Source organism: Danio rerio, chromosome 17 (genome assembly GCF_049306965.1).
Source record: "Danio rerio strain Tuebingen ecotype United States chromosome 17, GRCz12tu, whole genome shotgun sequence".
Lineage (NCBI taxonomy): Eukaryota > Metazoa > Chordata > Actinopteri > Cypriniformes > Danionidae > Danio > Danio rerio.
This window is the reverse complement of record NC_133192.1, coordinates 16,140,285-16,157,501: the sequence shown is the minus strand read 5'-3', so window position 1 is coordinate 16,157,501 and position 17,217 is coordinate 16,140,285. Positions and strand designations below refer to the sequence as shown.

The 17,217-nt window shown below is 35.6% G+C and overlaps 1 protein-coding gene across 1 annotated transcript; it reads right to left on the bottom strand.

The window, feature by feature from the left end:
* Nucleotides 1–14,935: 14,935 nt before the first annotated feature.
* Nucleotides 14,936–17,217, bottom strand: ptger2a (prostaglandin E receptor 2a (subtype EP2)). The gene is given in 1 exon segment (NM_200635.1): nt 14,936–17,217. A coding segment is annotated over 1 exon segment (846 nt). The 5' UTR covers nt 16,998–17,217; the 3' UTR covers nt 14,936–16,151.

Genomic DNA, 17,217 nt, shown 5'->3' with positions numbered 1-17,217 from the left:
TACCCGAATATAATGAAACCTAAAATGACTTTTGCTTTTTTATTTTCTATATACTTTATCAAATAAATTTGTCCCTAAAGACGTGGTGAAATGGAGCTGGTTGATTTAGTTTATGGGTCTGTCATTAAAATTAAATTCATAAAAAACAAAATCCTCCAAGTCCTCTTGAAAACAGTAATCCATCAATGCAGGCTCTTCTTCTAGCTGTGCTGGAATGCACTGCACATGGAGAGCACGTTATTTAAGCTTCGCTCCTGATGCTTCTGACTGTAAAAACAAATGAAGTTAATCAGTCCAAGCAGACTTAAAGTGCTTCCATCTTGAATTAACAACAGTCCCATTAGGCCCTTTGTTGTCATTACCTTTGCCAGTAGTTTTCCAGTCCTCTTGAGCAAATAATTGCACAAGCAGAGGTGGGCTGTAAATTATTTAGTTAAAACCCTTGTTGATGCTCAGTGAAAACCCGACGAGAACATGATACTGAGTAATTTCGTCATTTAGTCACGTAGTTCATGGTCCTCCGCCAATCGCGTCTCGCCAGTAGTTCTCATGAACATTCAGGCTGTGCTGTTCTCTCCTGAGGTTTATACTTGTCATATGGGCCATTCCAGGATTACTTAGTATCTGAATTATTTTTGGGGCTGGGAAGTCTACGCCATGGGTTGCAGTCTTGGCCGGAGCACTTCGGAAGTGAGCATGACTAGTGAAATGAGATGATGTGTTTTCCCGTATGCCCGACCACTGTCTTCCATTGCAGACAGGTCATAAATTTGATGCCAGCCTCACTTCTACTAATCAGAAGCAGAGAGGCAAAAAAATCCTCAGAAAACATGAGCTAGTTAATGATCAGCCGTTCTGTTCCTTTGTAACGGAAGAGCGCAGTTTGGTGACTGCTTCTTTGGTGGAGGAGGTTGTGGGCATGACATGAATTTAAAGATGTGGATCAATATGTGGTTGCTTCCCAGATTAAATCAACTGAGTTTCTGAAAAACTTTTAGGGTATTTCCCATGCATTGGGACCAAAATGTCATGTTGAGTAGAAACACTGGTCATGCATTACTTGTCAAGACCTGTATATTATTCAGTTTATTTGACAAGCCAGGTAAGGCTGAAATCCAATAACAAAATCCCCCTTTTATTAATTCTGCTCATGAATTATTGATTTGTAAGTAATTTATGGAGGCATCCTAAGGACCAAAATGAACCCATAAATCCTGCAAGAATAAGATAAGTTGCTTAAAAACGCCCCTGCATAATTAAAATAAATCTATTATATGTTGGCATCTGTATTTAAAGGCAGACTATGTATGACTTTTTTTGTAAAATATCCAAAAACTACTACAGGAATCTTTTAATCCAAAAAATAAGCAATGTTTTGTTTTAGGGTTTGGGATAGGATAGTGGAGGAAAAGTTTATTAGAGGAAAAGTTTATTATTAAAGTATTACTGACAGAAAAGCTGGACTCTGAGCCGGGACTCAAACTCAGGTCGTTGTAAGCACCATGGTGCTATATGTCAAACACATTTTCATTGTGGTCTGCACTATTTCCAGTGAATTTCTCTATTTGCACATGTTGTGAGAGTTTGCATGCATGTGTGTTGTCAAACTGATGAAAATGCTTGCTAAATGTCTTAGTGTTTTTCTGTTTTCATGTGTTTTCTTAATATTAAACTTTACCTATTTTTAAACTTGACTGCCGAACGTGTGTAGGAACAGCTGATGGTAACCATAGCAACGACAAACAGCAGTAGATTGCGAGCTCACAAACGCATTTAAATCCGTAAACAATGCGGCATGCGTCACGTTTTTTAACATGGTTTTAGATAAGATATGAAAATATAAAGAGTTAACCACATACAGTACAAGTGATTACAAATAACAAAACACAATTAAATATATAATTCGAAAGCTAGAGAAAACAAGAAGGCAACCATTTTAATTGCACTTACTTACACTTGTGAAATGGAGGAAGAAACTGGTTCATGAACTGTGTACTGTAAAGTTCCTGTCGAGCTCTGACAAAGTCTTATACATTAATAGTCTTTTCTGATCCTTCCCTTAACAAACGGTCGACAAATCTCCCATTTTAAGCATCTAGGATGCTAAAAATGATGGGAACACAGCACAAGGCTAGGGCTTTAATGCTGAGGTATTTTTGCAAAAACAACCTCTGACTCTTCACAGACTAATCTTTGGGTAGGGAAAATAAAATTAACTTTCCCCTCACACTTCAGAGCACAGCGTCTTCGCGACATGATACAACTGGGATCTGCTACAGTGTTTGTCTTCCTCTATGACTTTCTACAGCATTTGTGGGCGGAGCTGGGTTTTTAATTTTCTCTGGTCTGTACGCGCAACAAATGAGCGGGGCTTTAGTTTCGTAATGGCGTCACGATGACACGGCTAAAGATTTGTTACAATGCCGATTTTTTGAAACACTAGGAGTCGACTCTTTATCTTTATATAGATAAATCAATAGTTTTAAACACTGTCGACTTCCAGATTTAAGCCTTTGCTGGATATTTCACTTCACTTAGAGCTGTGCTACACACTAAATGGAAGGTCAGTTTCAAAAACCCAGAATAGAGGCTCTTTAACACAAATAACTAATTCACTGTAATCTGAAAGCATTGAATATTGTTTAGTGTAGTTCCTTTTGTTGATTATTTAATTTTAACGCAAATAACTAATTCACTTTAATCTGAAAGCATTAAATAACGTCTAGTGTAGTTCCTTCTGTTGATTATTTAATTTTGATTTGTTTTTTTTTTTATACTGTATCTCAGAACACATGAAGTATGCTATAAAAATGCTATTTTGCTCATGTTAGGATCGCTTCAATGAGGACTAACTAGTGACCTCAAAATATAGGAAATAGGTTCTTCTCTAATTTTAAGTTTTATTACACACTACACAAGGTAATATCCAAAAAGGCAAAACGGGGACAATTTAAAGGGATATTTCAAAAAATAAAGACAACATCGCACCCTACTTTGGATCTAATATGTTATTTTCCAAGACTATTTAATGAATATGTGTTTCAAAAGTGAATACTTGAATTTAAAGTTTTAGGTGAACTGCCTCTTTAAGGTCTAAGGTCATTAAGGGAAACTACTGCTGAGCTCAGCAAATAGCTTCATTTCACTCAACATTAAACTTCACGGAGCACCAGAAATGAGTGGAACAGTATTGACCACTTTTTCCCAGGTGAGAAATGTAGCAATGAGTGTTTGGGGGATTGTGAATAAGAAGAGTGAAGGGGAGAAATGTATATATGAGCAATGTTCATTAGAGAATCTTGTGTTAGTGTGCGCTGGTAATGCATGTTGATGGGTGTTTGGTGATGTGTGACATCAGCTAATCTCCCCACAGACCGGCAGCTGTTTCCTGCTAGTCATCCGCTGGTGCTCTGGCCGGAGCTCAGAGATAAACCTCACTGATCACTGCATCCTCCCTGTGCGTCACAAAACAAATGGAAACTTGGTTAGATCGGCTTTATGTAATTACTGTGAAAACTTCCATAAGATTAAACAGGCCACACGGTTGTTTATGAGTCTCCAATCTTTATTACTATCGTTGATGCTAATCGCAGTGGATAGCGTTCGTTAACATGAGCGTAATTGAGTAAATCCTGTGTCAACATTTCCAGCTTACATTTCACCCTAAAATCAGACAAAAAAATGTTATCTAGCCTACTTAGGACCATTATTTTAAGTGTATATAACACATATTTAGTTTAGTTTAGTTTAGTTTTGTTCATTCATTCATTTTCTTTCGGTTTAGTCTCTTTTTTCATCAGGGGTCGGCACAGCAGAATGAACCGCCAACTTATCCAGCATATGTTTTAAACAGCGGATGCCCTTCCCGCATATGTACTTTGGTGCACTTCAAAATTGAGTTGTGAGGTGGTCCTAATATTACTAAATTACTTAGTATATTTGTGCGTTATCATGTATCACTTAGAAATTCCTAATGGACAAATCTCACAGAACTGTGGCCGGACAATTATGCATATACAATTCTCAGCATAAATTAGTACACCCCTCACAAATCTCTCTTTTAAAGCTATATGATGTTATATTTGTGCATATACATAAGATTACTTGTAACCAGGGATGTGACGCTGACAACGGAAGTGCGGATTCAAATGCAGGTTTATTAGAATGGTCAGGCAAGCAATGGTCAACACAAGGGCAAACAGATGTATTAGGGAAATCCAGAGTCGTAGTCAAAATAACTGGCAGATGGTCACAAAGCAGGCAGCAAACAGGAAAAAACAAATAAACGAGGCGAGGATCAAAAACACAGCAAAGCAACGGATAAACAGATAACAAGACTCAGCAAACGTCTGTGTGTTTGTGCTGTTCTTATAGTCCAAGTAATCAGTCTGAGCAGCTTCAGCTGTGCTTAATCAATGGTGACTTGGAGCAGGTGAGTGTGTGTGTTGCATGACTGGGATATGTAGTCCATAAACCGGCAGATGAGTAGTTAATGTTAATGTTAGTGTTTGCAAGAGATCTCTGGTTGTTAGATCGCTGGTGATTGTGACAGTACTGAAACCAAATCTGGAACTTATCTTAAAAAATATCTTACGATAACGGTACAAAAACTAGAACACCCAAATGTATATGTTATAGAAAAATATTAAATACAAATTTTAAAAAAGGGTAAAAATCAAGAAAAGCTAAAAAATGTTATTTTATTTTATTTTTCATTTAGTTTGTAATTTTTTTTGCTAAATTTTGCTTGAATTTAATTGTTTTGTCTTACAATTTTTAAATATGTTTGGTGACTAAAATACTATTTTAATAAATATATCTGTTTAATATAAATAGATGATATTTAATATATATATAAATAAATATATCTGCAGTAGGTTGTGCTGTCGCCTCACAGCAAGACGGTCGCTGGTTCGAGCCTCGCCTGGGTCAGTTGGCATTTCTGTGTGGAGTTTGAATGTTCTTCCCACATTCGCGTGGGTTTCCTCCAGGTTCTCTGATTTACCCCACAAGTTCAATGACACGTGGTAAAGGTGAATTGGGAAATACATTGTCTATATTCCATGAGAAATGGATACAAATATTCATTTTTAAAATAGGGTGTACTCAGTTATGCTGTGCATGGTACTTATGCAAATGCAAGCAGGTTGAAACGAGTAACTGGAGTGGCTCACGAATGAGAGGTGAACATATCATTCAGAATCAATGGTTTGAATTAATAGTCCTCGTACACACACCATTAAAAAGCACTGCACATGTGCGAGATAAAGATCCTGTCATCATGGGAAACACTGAAAGCTTCATAACAACAAATCATGTTGACACCTCATTGCCTCTATTCAGAACTAGAATGTGCTGAAGTGAGTCAAAGCTTTTCAATGTCTTTATCTGATCAGCGATGCAGTAAATGTTTTGAACACTGCTTTAATTCTTGGTACTGCAATGAACCACAGGAAATTTGAGCTCTCAAGATGCCTGCAACTGCAAGCACCTGAGCTAGACTTTAAACTGAGGTTTTTGCTGAGATGAACTGGGGTTTGCTTGAGCTGAATGGATGCCAGATCGAGATATGTGTCCTCCTTCTCACACTCCCACAGGGTGCACATCAGACCCTGCTCTCTTGTCTAAATATGCACATACTATGACATTCATCTGTAGTTCCCACAACCATCCCATTTCAAACTTCAGTAAGTGCAACTATCTTTCTACTTAAATAAACAGAGCTGGTTTTGTGTTTTGGATTAGACTTTCAGTCCATCTATCATCTCTTGAGCCACACAGACAACATAATTGTAGAATGTGAGGTGCATTGATGTTGCACTTCTCCCAGGTAGCATATACCTTAGCTTTTAATACAGTTAGTTGACTTAAAAAAGTGAGTAAACCCAATGCCTTAAAATGATTAACTAAATAAACTACAGTTGAAGTCAGAATTATTAGCCCTCCTGTTTATTTCCCCCCAATTTCCGATTAACGGAAAGAAGATTTTCTTCAACACATTTCTAAACCCAATATTTTTAATAACTCATTTATACTGATTAATAAAATAATAAAATAAAATATTGCTTAAAGGGGCTAATGATTTTGACCTTAAAATCGTTTAATAAAAAATAAAAACTGCTTTTATTCTAGTCAAAATAAAAGAAATATGACTTTCTCTAGAAGAAAAAAATATTATCAGACATTCTGTGAAAATTTCCTTGCTCTGTTAAACAACATTTGGGAAATATATAAAAAAAGAGAAAATATATATTTATAGTAAGCCTAATCATTTTGAATTCAACTGTATATGCATAATAAATCAACTTAACAGTTACAAGTTACAAAAGGTTTGCTCAGATTTGTAATGTAAAGTCATCTTGTTGCTTTTAAAGCAATGAGTACTCAAAGTAAAGCAACTAATCGATTTTAAAAGTGCATGTAACGTCTGATAAAAATAGGGAAATCATTCGCTTCAAACTTCTAAAAAAACATACTAAAACAGTCTTCTGAATCTTCTAAACATCTTTTTAACATCCTAATGTTCACATCTGATAGACGTCTTCCAGATGTAAAAACAGACATCTAATAATTGTCTAATATATGCGCTATTAGAGTTACAGTATGTCCCATAGCATTAACCTATTCATAGTGAAACTAGTAATCAGTAAATTTTATAGTAAAATTTTAATCAGGCCAGGGATTACCAATCTTTTCTGTGAGTTGAAGTCCTTTAGCCTGATTGAATATTTACTTCAATAGTTTATGTTCTTCAGCAGTTAAACAGTTCTATGATGTCAGGTAAAAGTCACATGACATGCAGGCAAATCATTTTTAAAATAACTTTTTAAAATGGGGAGACACGGTGGCACAGGGGGAAGCACTATTGCATCACAGCAAGAAGGTCTCTGGTTCAATCTTCGGCTGGGTCAGTTAGCATTTCTGGGTGGAGTTTGCATGTTTTCCTCGTGCTCGCATGGGTTTGTCCAGGTGATTTGTTTTTCCCCACAAGTGCAAAGACATGATATAGGTGAATTGGGTAAGCTTTAGTTGTCTGCAGTGTATGTGTGTGAACGAGAGTGCATGGATGTATCGCAGTGATAAGTTGCAGCAGGAAGGGCATCCGCTGCGTAAAACATATGCTGGATAAGTCGGCGGTTCATTCCGCTGTGGCCATCCCAGATTAATAAAAGGGACTAAGCTGAAAAGAAAATGAATGAATGAGTTTTTAATATGAAGAGTTTGGAGTTTGGATTTGGTCTTTTTCATGTTCACCTTAAGTAATTTTACAGAAATGTACAGGTTTGCATCTGAATTCATTTTTATATTATATTCAAATTTTTAATAATTATTTGGTTTTCACTGAGTTTTTTTTACAAACTCTCAGAGTTCACAAACCCCAGTTTGGATCAACAGGAATCATGGTCTAGATTCAAAAAATATTTCTCTCTATATTTGACGAATGTAATTGCATCCAAATATATGTTTTGCTTATGGCAATGGAGATGGAGAAGAGAAGTGGCCCAAGAACAGAGCCCTGTGGTACCCCAGTGTTTAGATGCTGTAGGTTGGACACCTCTCCCCTCCAAGACACCCTGAATGACCTGTTAGAGAGGTAAGAGCTGAACCACTGAATAACCGTGCCTGCAATGCCTAGTGACTCGAGCTTTAGCCAGTCTGAGATCCTCCACGACCGAGAGCAGGGCAGTCTCAGTTGAGTGGCCTTTCTTAAAGCCGGATTGCTTGTTGTATATGAGGTTGTTTTGAGTAAGAAAGTCCAGGACTTGATTGAACACTACTTACTGCAGAATCTTGGCACTATAAAAATGCTGGGTTCCACAAAATCGGTTTGTGTTGAGACAACATAAAGCTCATTTAAAATAAGTAGTTTGATAAAATAGCAAACGTCATTTTCTGAGTGTATGTGATTTCTTGCAGCACACAATTTAGATGAATATATTTATAATATTATAAGAGCCAACAACAAATCTGGTTTTCACTCTTCTTTTTAAAGGTAATCTGGTTGTGGACCGTGTGCAACAAATGCAATTCACATGCATTTGAGTTCAAGCTTGAGTATGCATGGTTTCTTTCCTTTTTTATGACTTGAATCTTGAGCATGTTGGGGCAAAAATCTGAAATGTCTTCTTTCACATTTATATCATGGAACTTGAATGGAATCTTCTGTCCAAAAGGCGTAAAGTATATACAAAACCTTTAAAGCTTTCAAACAAAGCTTTGACAAGACAACACTCAAACTTTGCATTTACATATTTTTATTACATTTCCATACATTCAAACCAAATTGCTTCCCAAATTCAAATCCAGCCACTTTAATTTAACACACAATGCTGCCCTAGGCTCTCATCTCTTATTGATTTCCTCTTTTTTGCAGTTCATGTAAATGACTATAACTTGATTATAATACATTTAACAGACAATATCACAACAATTCTAGATGAATTACTGTACATGCACAAACATCACATTATATTCAAGTACATTCAAAAGCCTCGAAGCCACAGAAAAACAGGTATCTTGACACAAAAAACAGGTCTGTAATAGCTATTCAACAGCATCACGCATGTCGTCATGCTTACATGCTTATACTGTAATTATGTACAATTATGTACAGTCGGAATCTCTCACATGAAAGAAATGATTAACACTGAATCGCGTCAGCCTACGTATGAAGACACATATATGTCACTATTGTAGCAACATAAATTAAACACAATAAATACATTGATTATATAAATACAAACATACATGTAGCTTTAAAAGAACTGCTCGAGTTGCAGAAAATCACATCACATGATTCACTCAACAACAAAAGAGTCCAAAGTGACGGACTAGGAGTTGGAAAATGTGCCTTTTCAACTTTAACCCGAATTAGCACAACCCTGGTAAAACTGGTAAACCGGTGATCATGATAGCTTTAGGACAGTTTCTGTGTCTCTACGAAACTGGAAAATTGATTGAACGCCTACTAAACATGTCTTGAACGTTTTTCAAGTTTTTCTTCTGCTGATTGCAGTTGATGGGGCTCCCGGTCTCAAAACAATTATTGTAGTGGTTGAGGGAACATATTGTGTCCCTTTGACCTCACGGTTGGCTTCATCTCACTAGGTTAAAAATGTCCTCATGGGTTTCTAAATCTGCTTTAAGATAAAAACAAACAAACAAACTAAGCACCACTGAAACAGCAGACTATTCCAATAAGTTCTCATAGAGTGATTAGATGGATGGATGGATAGATAGATAGATAGATAGATAGATAGATAGATAGATAGATAGATAGATAGATAGATGGATGGATGGATGGATGGATGGATGGATGGATGGATGGATGGATGGATGGATGGATGGATGGATGGATGGATGGATGGATGGATGGATGGATGGATGGATGGATGGATGGATGGATTACAAATTGTAATCTGTGCCTGATTACAAATCATAGATGGATGGATGGATTACAAGTTGTAACCTATGACTAATTACGATGGATGGATAGATGGATGGATGGATGGATGGATGGATGGATGGATAGATGGAAAGTGTTAGGATAAAACAATTATTTATTGCCATTGCCTGAAAACATCTTGTAATCTTTCTGTAATCTCATAATTACTATTTCTCGTCCTCTAATCCATAATAGTAAAGTAAAAAGTATCTGTAATCTGTAGTTTGAATTTGTAATCCTGTTCAGATTACATGCAATCAATTACTTCCCAGTAAAGAATAACACTCACTCTCCCTTGCTTTATCCCTCGCTGCTTTATCAAGGGTTTCCACAACGGAATGAACCACCACTTATACTGTAAACAAATCAGAATTTGAAACACCATCAAATAATTTCTTTAAAACCTCAGTGAGCCTTTTCTGCCAAAAAGCAATGCTTTTTAATTGAATTTCCAGTCCATCATTGCTTCAACAGATCATCTGAACAGACTTGCTGAGTTGTGTGGTCTCCACTGAGTTGGAGCTGGGTTGGTAAAGCTCGATTTGACCTGCTGGGTTCTTGGAAATGGATGTTTTGAAGAGTGAGTTTCTGGAGGACATAAAGGTGGTTTTACACAGCGCCCCCCAAAGGAATCGCAGGACCGAGGGGCTGAGGATGATGAACACCAAGGGGTCAAATATGGGGTTGACGGAGAGAAACCGCAGAGCTATGAGATCAGTCTTTCTGTTTTTTCCAGGATTTCCCATGGAGTTGATGTACACACGGATCTGAAGAGAAGAAAAAGAAGAAGGTCGTTTAGAAGCGTCATTCAACATTAAACACAGATGCCATTTGACAGACAATCCTGTCATTCAGCAATGACTTTTTTAATATTCTGAGCACAGTGTGAGATTTACCAAAACAAACCAGGGAAGTATGAAGGTATGCACATACTGCACTAATGCATTTTCAAAAATAATGCATTACATGTCAAGCAGAAATATTTATAGGTCAAGACGAGTATGAATAACTTTAGATCAGATTTCACTTCACTAGGGTAAAAATGTCCTCAGGGGTTTCTGAATCTGCTTTTAGATAAAAAAAAACAAACTGATCACTGAAACAGCAGACTATTCCATTAAGATGTTCTTTTAGAGTGATTAGATGGATGGATGGACGAACGGACGGACGGACGGACGAACGGACAGACAGACAGAAAGATGGTAGATAGATAGATAGATAGATAGATAGATAGATAGATAGATAGATAGATAGATAGATAGATAGATAGATAGATAGATAGATAGATAGATAGATAGATAGATAGATAGATAGATAGATAAACGTGTTGTCTGTCAGCTGTAAGCATTAGCAGTAATAAAACCATTGTGGTGAGATTATGTGGAGCCTCAGTTTGATGTCTGGTCCTAAGTATAGTTTTGCACTGAGGATTTTAAAAATTTATGTTGCTTTTCCACATCCCACAAATCAAATCTAATCTATTAGGCTAAGTGCAAAACCATTATATTTGTCAATGTGATTCTACCAGCTTACTTATCACTATTAATGATAGCAACAGGGATATGTTTCATCTCACGCACAAGATAATGTGCATAAATCAAATTACTTCTCATCAATGAGTTATTACTCTAACATTAGCCTACATAAGGCTTTAGAAGGCAAGAGACAGTCATATCCCACACTGATTGCAGTTTTTGTCTGCGTGCTATTTAGTTGACAAACTAAAATTTTGAGTGTGCTTAACCATGGCATGACTTCCAAAACCCAGATTTGCACTTTCCATCACCCGTGGAAGGAGTCATGAGTATATAATCCACTCTCTAGTTGTTTTCACTCTAGAGTTCCCATCACTCACGCTTTAAAAACTTTAAATCATTTCACACTTTCAGTTTAGAGCATTAGGCTACTATTTCATCATTTCACACTTTCACCTATAAACCATCACAGTGTAGAGCAGAAATGATATATTTTATTGAAGTTTGATGTTTCTGTTTATATTTTATAAGCCTTGGTTTTATTATTGTCCTTTATTATTTTTAACACTGCTAATACACAGGGGCTTGCTACTGTATATAGTTTAATAGTTTTGTTTTATGTTATGATCAAGGTTTAAGTCTCAGTTAAGAAAAGCTTGTCCAGAGAATCTTTTGTCAACTTTAACATGAAGTTTTTTCTGGTAATGGAAACAAGGATTCATTCCATTTTATACTTTTTATACTGTCACGTTTGAATGGTTTGAATAAAGATTCTGAAACAAAGATTTTGTTTCTGTGTTAATTTGTCGTAAATGCTCACAAAGTAAAAATTTAATGGCGAATCTCCCCTCCACGTCTTAAAACGAACGAAAAATTCGTATATATTGCAGCGCTGATAATTGTGACCAATCACACACGTTTCTGTTGAGTTCATGAATACTTTGGCCAATCAGAGGCGTTAGAATAGACACCGCTTAAAACGTTAGCGTTGTTTTGGAATGAGGGCGCTTTGACTGGAATTTTTTTTATTTTTCACTCGCGAATTCTCTCTTCATCAACAAACTCCCGATTTGATGTAAGTAACAGATCTTCATCTAACGTAAAAACGGATATAACCAAAAGTACTAGAAGTCATAGGCGCACGTTTGTTTGTGTAAGTTAACCAAATTATGATGTATGACAATTCGTTTTATATCTTCTAATCTATGTTAATAGCCTAATTATTGCAATATGAAGAGAATTAATCAACAATACAGGTCTTTTCGTAGAACTTTGCATGCCTACAGTGTACAGACTTACATCATTTCTTAATCAATATCTTCTCAAACTAACTTACTAAAATGCCATTAAATGTCACTTTGTTAATCTGCAGTGTTGAACTTTCAACTTAAAATATCGACAGGGCAGACAGAGACAAAACTCACAACCAGTTCACAACCGTGTTTAAGCAGAAAACACCATGCGAACCACAAAATACTTAAATAACAGCTATTTGTACATTGTAAAATTAGTTGAAAGTATATTTTATCATTAACATACTGCCCATATGATTTAAGTAACAGGTCCTTATCAAACGTATAGGCTACAACTAACTAGATTTACATTTAAAAAAAAACTATAACTAATATAGACTCACATGTTTGTGTAATCAAGTTATGAGTATGACGATTAATTTGATATCTTCTAATCTATGTTAGTAGCCTAACCATTGCACAATAAAGTGAATTAATCAACAATACAGATTCTTTCATAGTATTTTACAGTCTTACAGTGTACAGGCTTATTTCTTTATTATTACTTAATCAATATCTTGACTGAAACTACTAAAATGGCAATAAAAGTGTTAATCTGCAGCGTTGAGTTTTCAACATCAAAAACATAGACAGAGCAGAGACAAAACTTCGATAATACAGTTCACAACTGTAATTAAACAGAAAACACCATGTGAACCACAAAACACTTCATTTTACAGATATCTGTACAGTGTAACATTAACTAAACATTTGTTGAAAGTATATTTCATCATCAACAAACTGCCAGATCCCTATTGAATGTAAAAAAGGCTACAAATAACTATATTTACATAAAAAAAACTTTAGCTACCAGTAGTCATGGCCGCACATGTTTGTTTGTGTAACCAAATTATGACATATGGCAATTCATTTTATGTCTAACGTTACTAATCTAGTAGTCTAATCATTGCAATATGAAGAGAATTAATCAACAATACAGGTCTTTTCGTAGTATTGTGCAGTCCTACAGTGTACAGATTTATTCCTTTATTATTTCTTAAACTATATCTTGTCTCAAACTACTAAAATGCCAAGTCACTTGTTGAACATATAAATATGAATCACTGTTGAATTGTCAACATCAAAAATTGACAAAGCAGAGACAAATCTCCTACAATTCAATTCACAACCGTAAATAAACGGAAAACACCATGTGAACCACAAAATAATTAATTAAATTATATTTTTCAATGAATTTTAGATGAAAGAATGTTTCATTATGAACAAACTGCCAAAATGATGTAAGACAGATCCTTATCGAACTTAAAAAAAGACCACAACTAACCAAATTTACATAAAAAAAATAACTAGAGGTCATAGACGCACATTTTTGTTTGTGTAAACAAATGAAGTATGACTTTTTGTTTTATAATCCATGTTAGTAGCCGAATCATATGAATATGAAGAGAAATAATCAATACAGATCTTTTGCAGTCCTAGAGTGCTATACGTTCATGTATGTAAATGTGTAACCTATATTAAGAAGTTTTAACAGGTAGGTTGTTTCATAATAGCCTAATTTCGCAGTGTATTAATGCTAATAAACATTCAAAAATAGTAAAAATTCAAGTTTAGTTACAAACAAACTAAAAAATGTCACTGCCCGTAAATCTGAAGAAATCAAAATCTGGCGATCCTGGTTATAATGCATCACCAGACTGGAGCCCTCCATCATTACATTTACCCGCTACCATAGTCAGAGGTCTGCTGGGAAGTCAAATTATGTTACTTAAAAATTATGCTGAAATCTAATTGTCACTAATAAATTCAATTCAAAGCAGTGAATCAGTGATATGTTTGCAATGAACTCTGAGTCAGAAGGAGCCACAAGTATACTAAACTGTAATATGTTAATGTCCTTTTGCCTACGGTTGATTATTTTTAAATAATTAACTAGGTCGGTATTGTTCCAAATCACTGAAGGGTAAGTGAGGGGTGTTCATGTCTGCTTTCAGATACACTGCATAAAAAAACAGACCGTCAGCAAGAGTGTTTATGCGTGACAACCTCAAGAATTAATAACACACTTTGAGAAAAACAATCTCCAGCTATCTGAGTCTCACAGGGATCTGTTGTTGTTGGTGAACAAGTTCTGAGATGAGATGATTATCAGCTTTTTGTCAAGTGAAACCAAGATCTTGGGATGGCTGCACTAAAACACAAGATCTCAGTTTGTCGTATTGTCATTTGCAGAATGCTTTGGTGCACAGATAACATTGTTTCAGTGGAGTTTTGCGTCATGAATACCAGCTTCTTTAAATCCACTGAAATGTTGCGTTGTGTAGGTCTTAAATCATTTTCAGTGGGTCTTAATTTTTTTACTATGTCCATGTGAAGCTATACCCATTCGGGACATCCATCCAATCACTAACAATATATTTCAAGAAAAGTTTTAAGAAACGTCTATTTATTAACTCTATTTACTTATTAATATTGTTTAATTATCTTCCTTACAATAACATTTGTTTTTAATGTTTTTTTAAAGGTTTTAACTTTAAACCATTTTTAAAAATCTTAAGCGTTTAGCCTTGTGTAAGTCCGAAATTTCATTCATTATGGTCTTAAAAATGGTCTTTAAAATTCTTAACTTTAACTTGAAACTTATAGAAACCTTGCAATATGAACATTTACTTTCATTTATATATATATTGTTTATGTTTAGTTTTTGTTTCGCAGTAGGTTATGTAATTTCATTGTTTGTCTGAGATAAACAATTTTCCACATTTGTTGATTCATGTTTTTCAATTATTTATGCTTTTGAATTGCATTATGAGATTTTAATCTTTCCCCCAAAAGCTTTCAATGTTGAAAAGTTTGAAAAGTGACTCTTGTTGGCATTTTTAACAGTGTAAAGTGATATATTGTCTGGGCTTGTGTTGTATAATACAGTACAAAAACCTGGTAACAAACTACCTGTATTGTTTCTGTAATTTTACAGACCTATTCCTTTCTATACTATTTCTTAAACAAGTATTGCCTCAAACTACTAAAATGTCTCTAAAAGTCACTTTCTTAATCTGCAGTGTTGACTTTTTTTCAACATCAAAAGTGACGGAGCAGAGATAAAACTCCCATAATGCATAAACAGAAAACACTATGTGAGCCACAAAACACAGAAACTGCTAATTAACAGATATTTTTTACAGTATGAAAATGAGTTGAAAGTATATTTGGATAATAAAAACTTCACAATAAATAATTATAGTGTAGTTTATTACTTTAACAACAAATTTAAATGATTAAGATAAAACTATTTAAACTGCTAATAAAGCCCACAATAGCTGCTCAATATTAAAGAAATAACCCTGGTCAAATATGATATTTTCTGCCTTTACAAAATACTTTATTAATGCCTAAGGGAAATTTTGCATATGAATTAATCTGCAAATGTGTAAATAAATTAATTGGTAACATTTAGAAAATGACAAATTATAGTTGAAGTCAAAAAGATTAGCCCTCCTGTGATTTACCAGAGCAAGCAAATTGTCACAGTATTTCCTATATTAATTCTTCTGGAAAAAGTCTTATTTGCTTCATTTTGGCTAGAATAAAAGCAGTTTTAAGCTTTTTAAAAACCATTTTATGGTCAATATTATTAACCCTCTTAAGCTATATATTTTTTTCTAATTATCTCTTCAGAACAAACCCTTATTATACAATATCTTGCTTAATTACTTAATATCTTTCCTAATTAACCTAGTTAAGCCTTTAAATTGCCCTTTAAGCTGAATACTAGTGTCTTGAAAAATAATTTGTAAAATATTATTTACTGTCATCATGGCAAAGATAAAAGAAATCGGTTATTTGAAATTAATTATTAAAACTATTACGTTTAGAAATGTGTTGAAAAAATCTGCTCTCTGTTAAACAGAAATTGGGGGAAAAATATACAGGGGACAAATAATTCAGGAGGGCTAATAATTCAGACTTCAACTGTAGTTATTTTCTTTCATTACAATCACATACAATAAATCTTACTATTAACGGCAGGAAACAAATGACGAAGATGACAGTCATGAAGACCAGAAGAATGAGATGTTCCACCTCCTCTGCCCACGAGAAGTACCTCCTGTTCCTTTTGCTCCTGGTCTGCACTGAACCCCGGTTCATCTTGCGCCTCCGGTACATCAGCACCAGATGATAAACCACAAAACAGTTGCACACCACTATAATGATCATAATAAACAGCATCACCGTGGCGTAAACATTGGCATACGCTCGGTCTTCGATCTCCTCCGAATTCATGGCAATGAAACACCAGGTCCCGGGACAGTATTGCACATATTTCCCAAACCCTGCAAACGGCATCAGGCAGAACAGAAAGCAGGCTAGATAAATACAAGGGATGGTGATGTATCCGCAGCGTTTGGTGATGTGCCTCCCGTAGTGATACGGATACCCGATGGAGATGCATCTTTCCAGTGCCATCGCCAGGAGGATAGAAAGTGTGGCCAAACTTAAGAAAGTCATGGCAAATCCAAAATACTCACACACCGCATGAGTCTTGCTCATCCCAACCAATGTGGTGTTGGTCAAATACGCCGTTTGAACCACAGGACTGGTCAGACAGGTTCCCGTTAGATCCGTAATAACCAAAGTGGTCACCAACAAATGGAAAAGAGACTGCCGCTGCCGGTTCTTTTCTTTCCTCCTCCGAAACTCCAGGAGAACCAGCGCAAGCACGTTCCCGATCGCTCCAGCTGCGAACATCAAAGCACTGATGGCTGGACCCCCATTCTGCTCCACATTCACACTGTCAATACAGGTCCCATTTTCAGTGCCCATTCCTGCAGTTGGATTTTATCAAAACACCTACTTGGATGTTTCTCTTTAAGATGTTGGCATGTTTGAGAGCATGCAAAACTTTATTCAGATCATTTTCTTCCTGATGCAAATTTTTGAAACTCTCAAAGGTGGTTCATTTTCAAGCTGCATGTGGTGTGCTTTTGAAAGCCTCTAGAGTCCCGCAGACTTGCCTCTTTGTCTGCCCCATGCTCTCCATGCA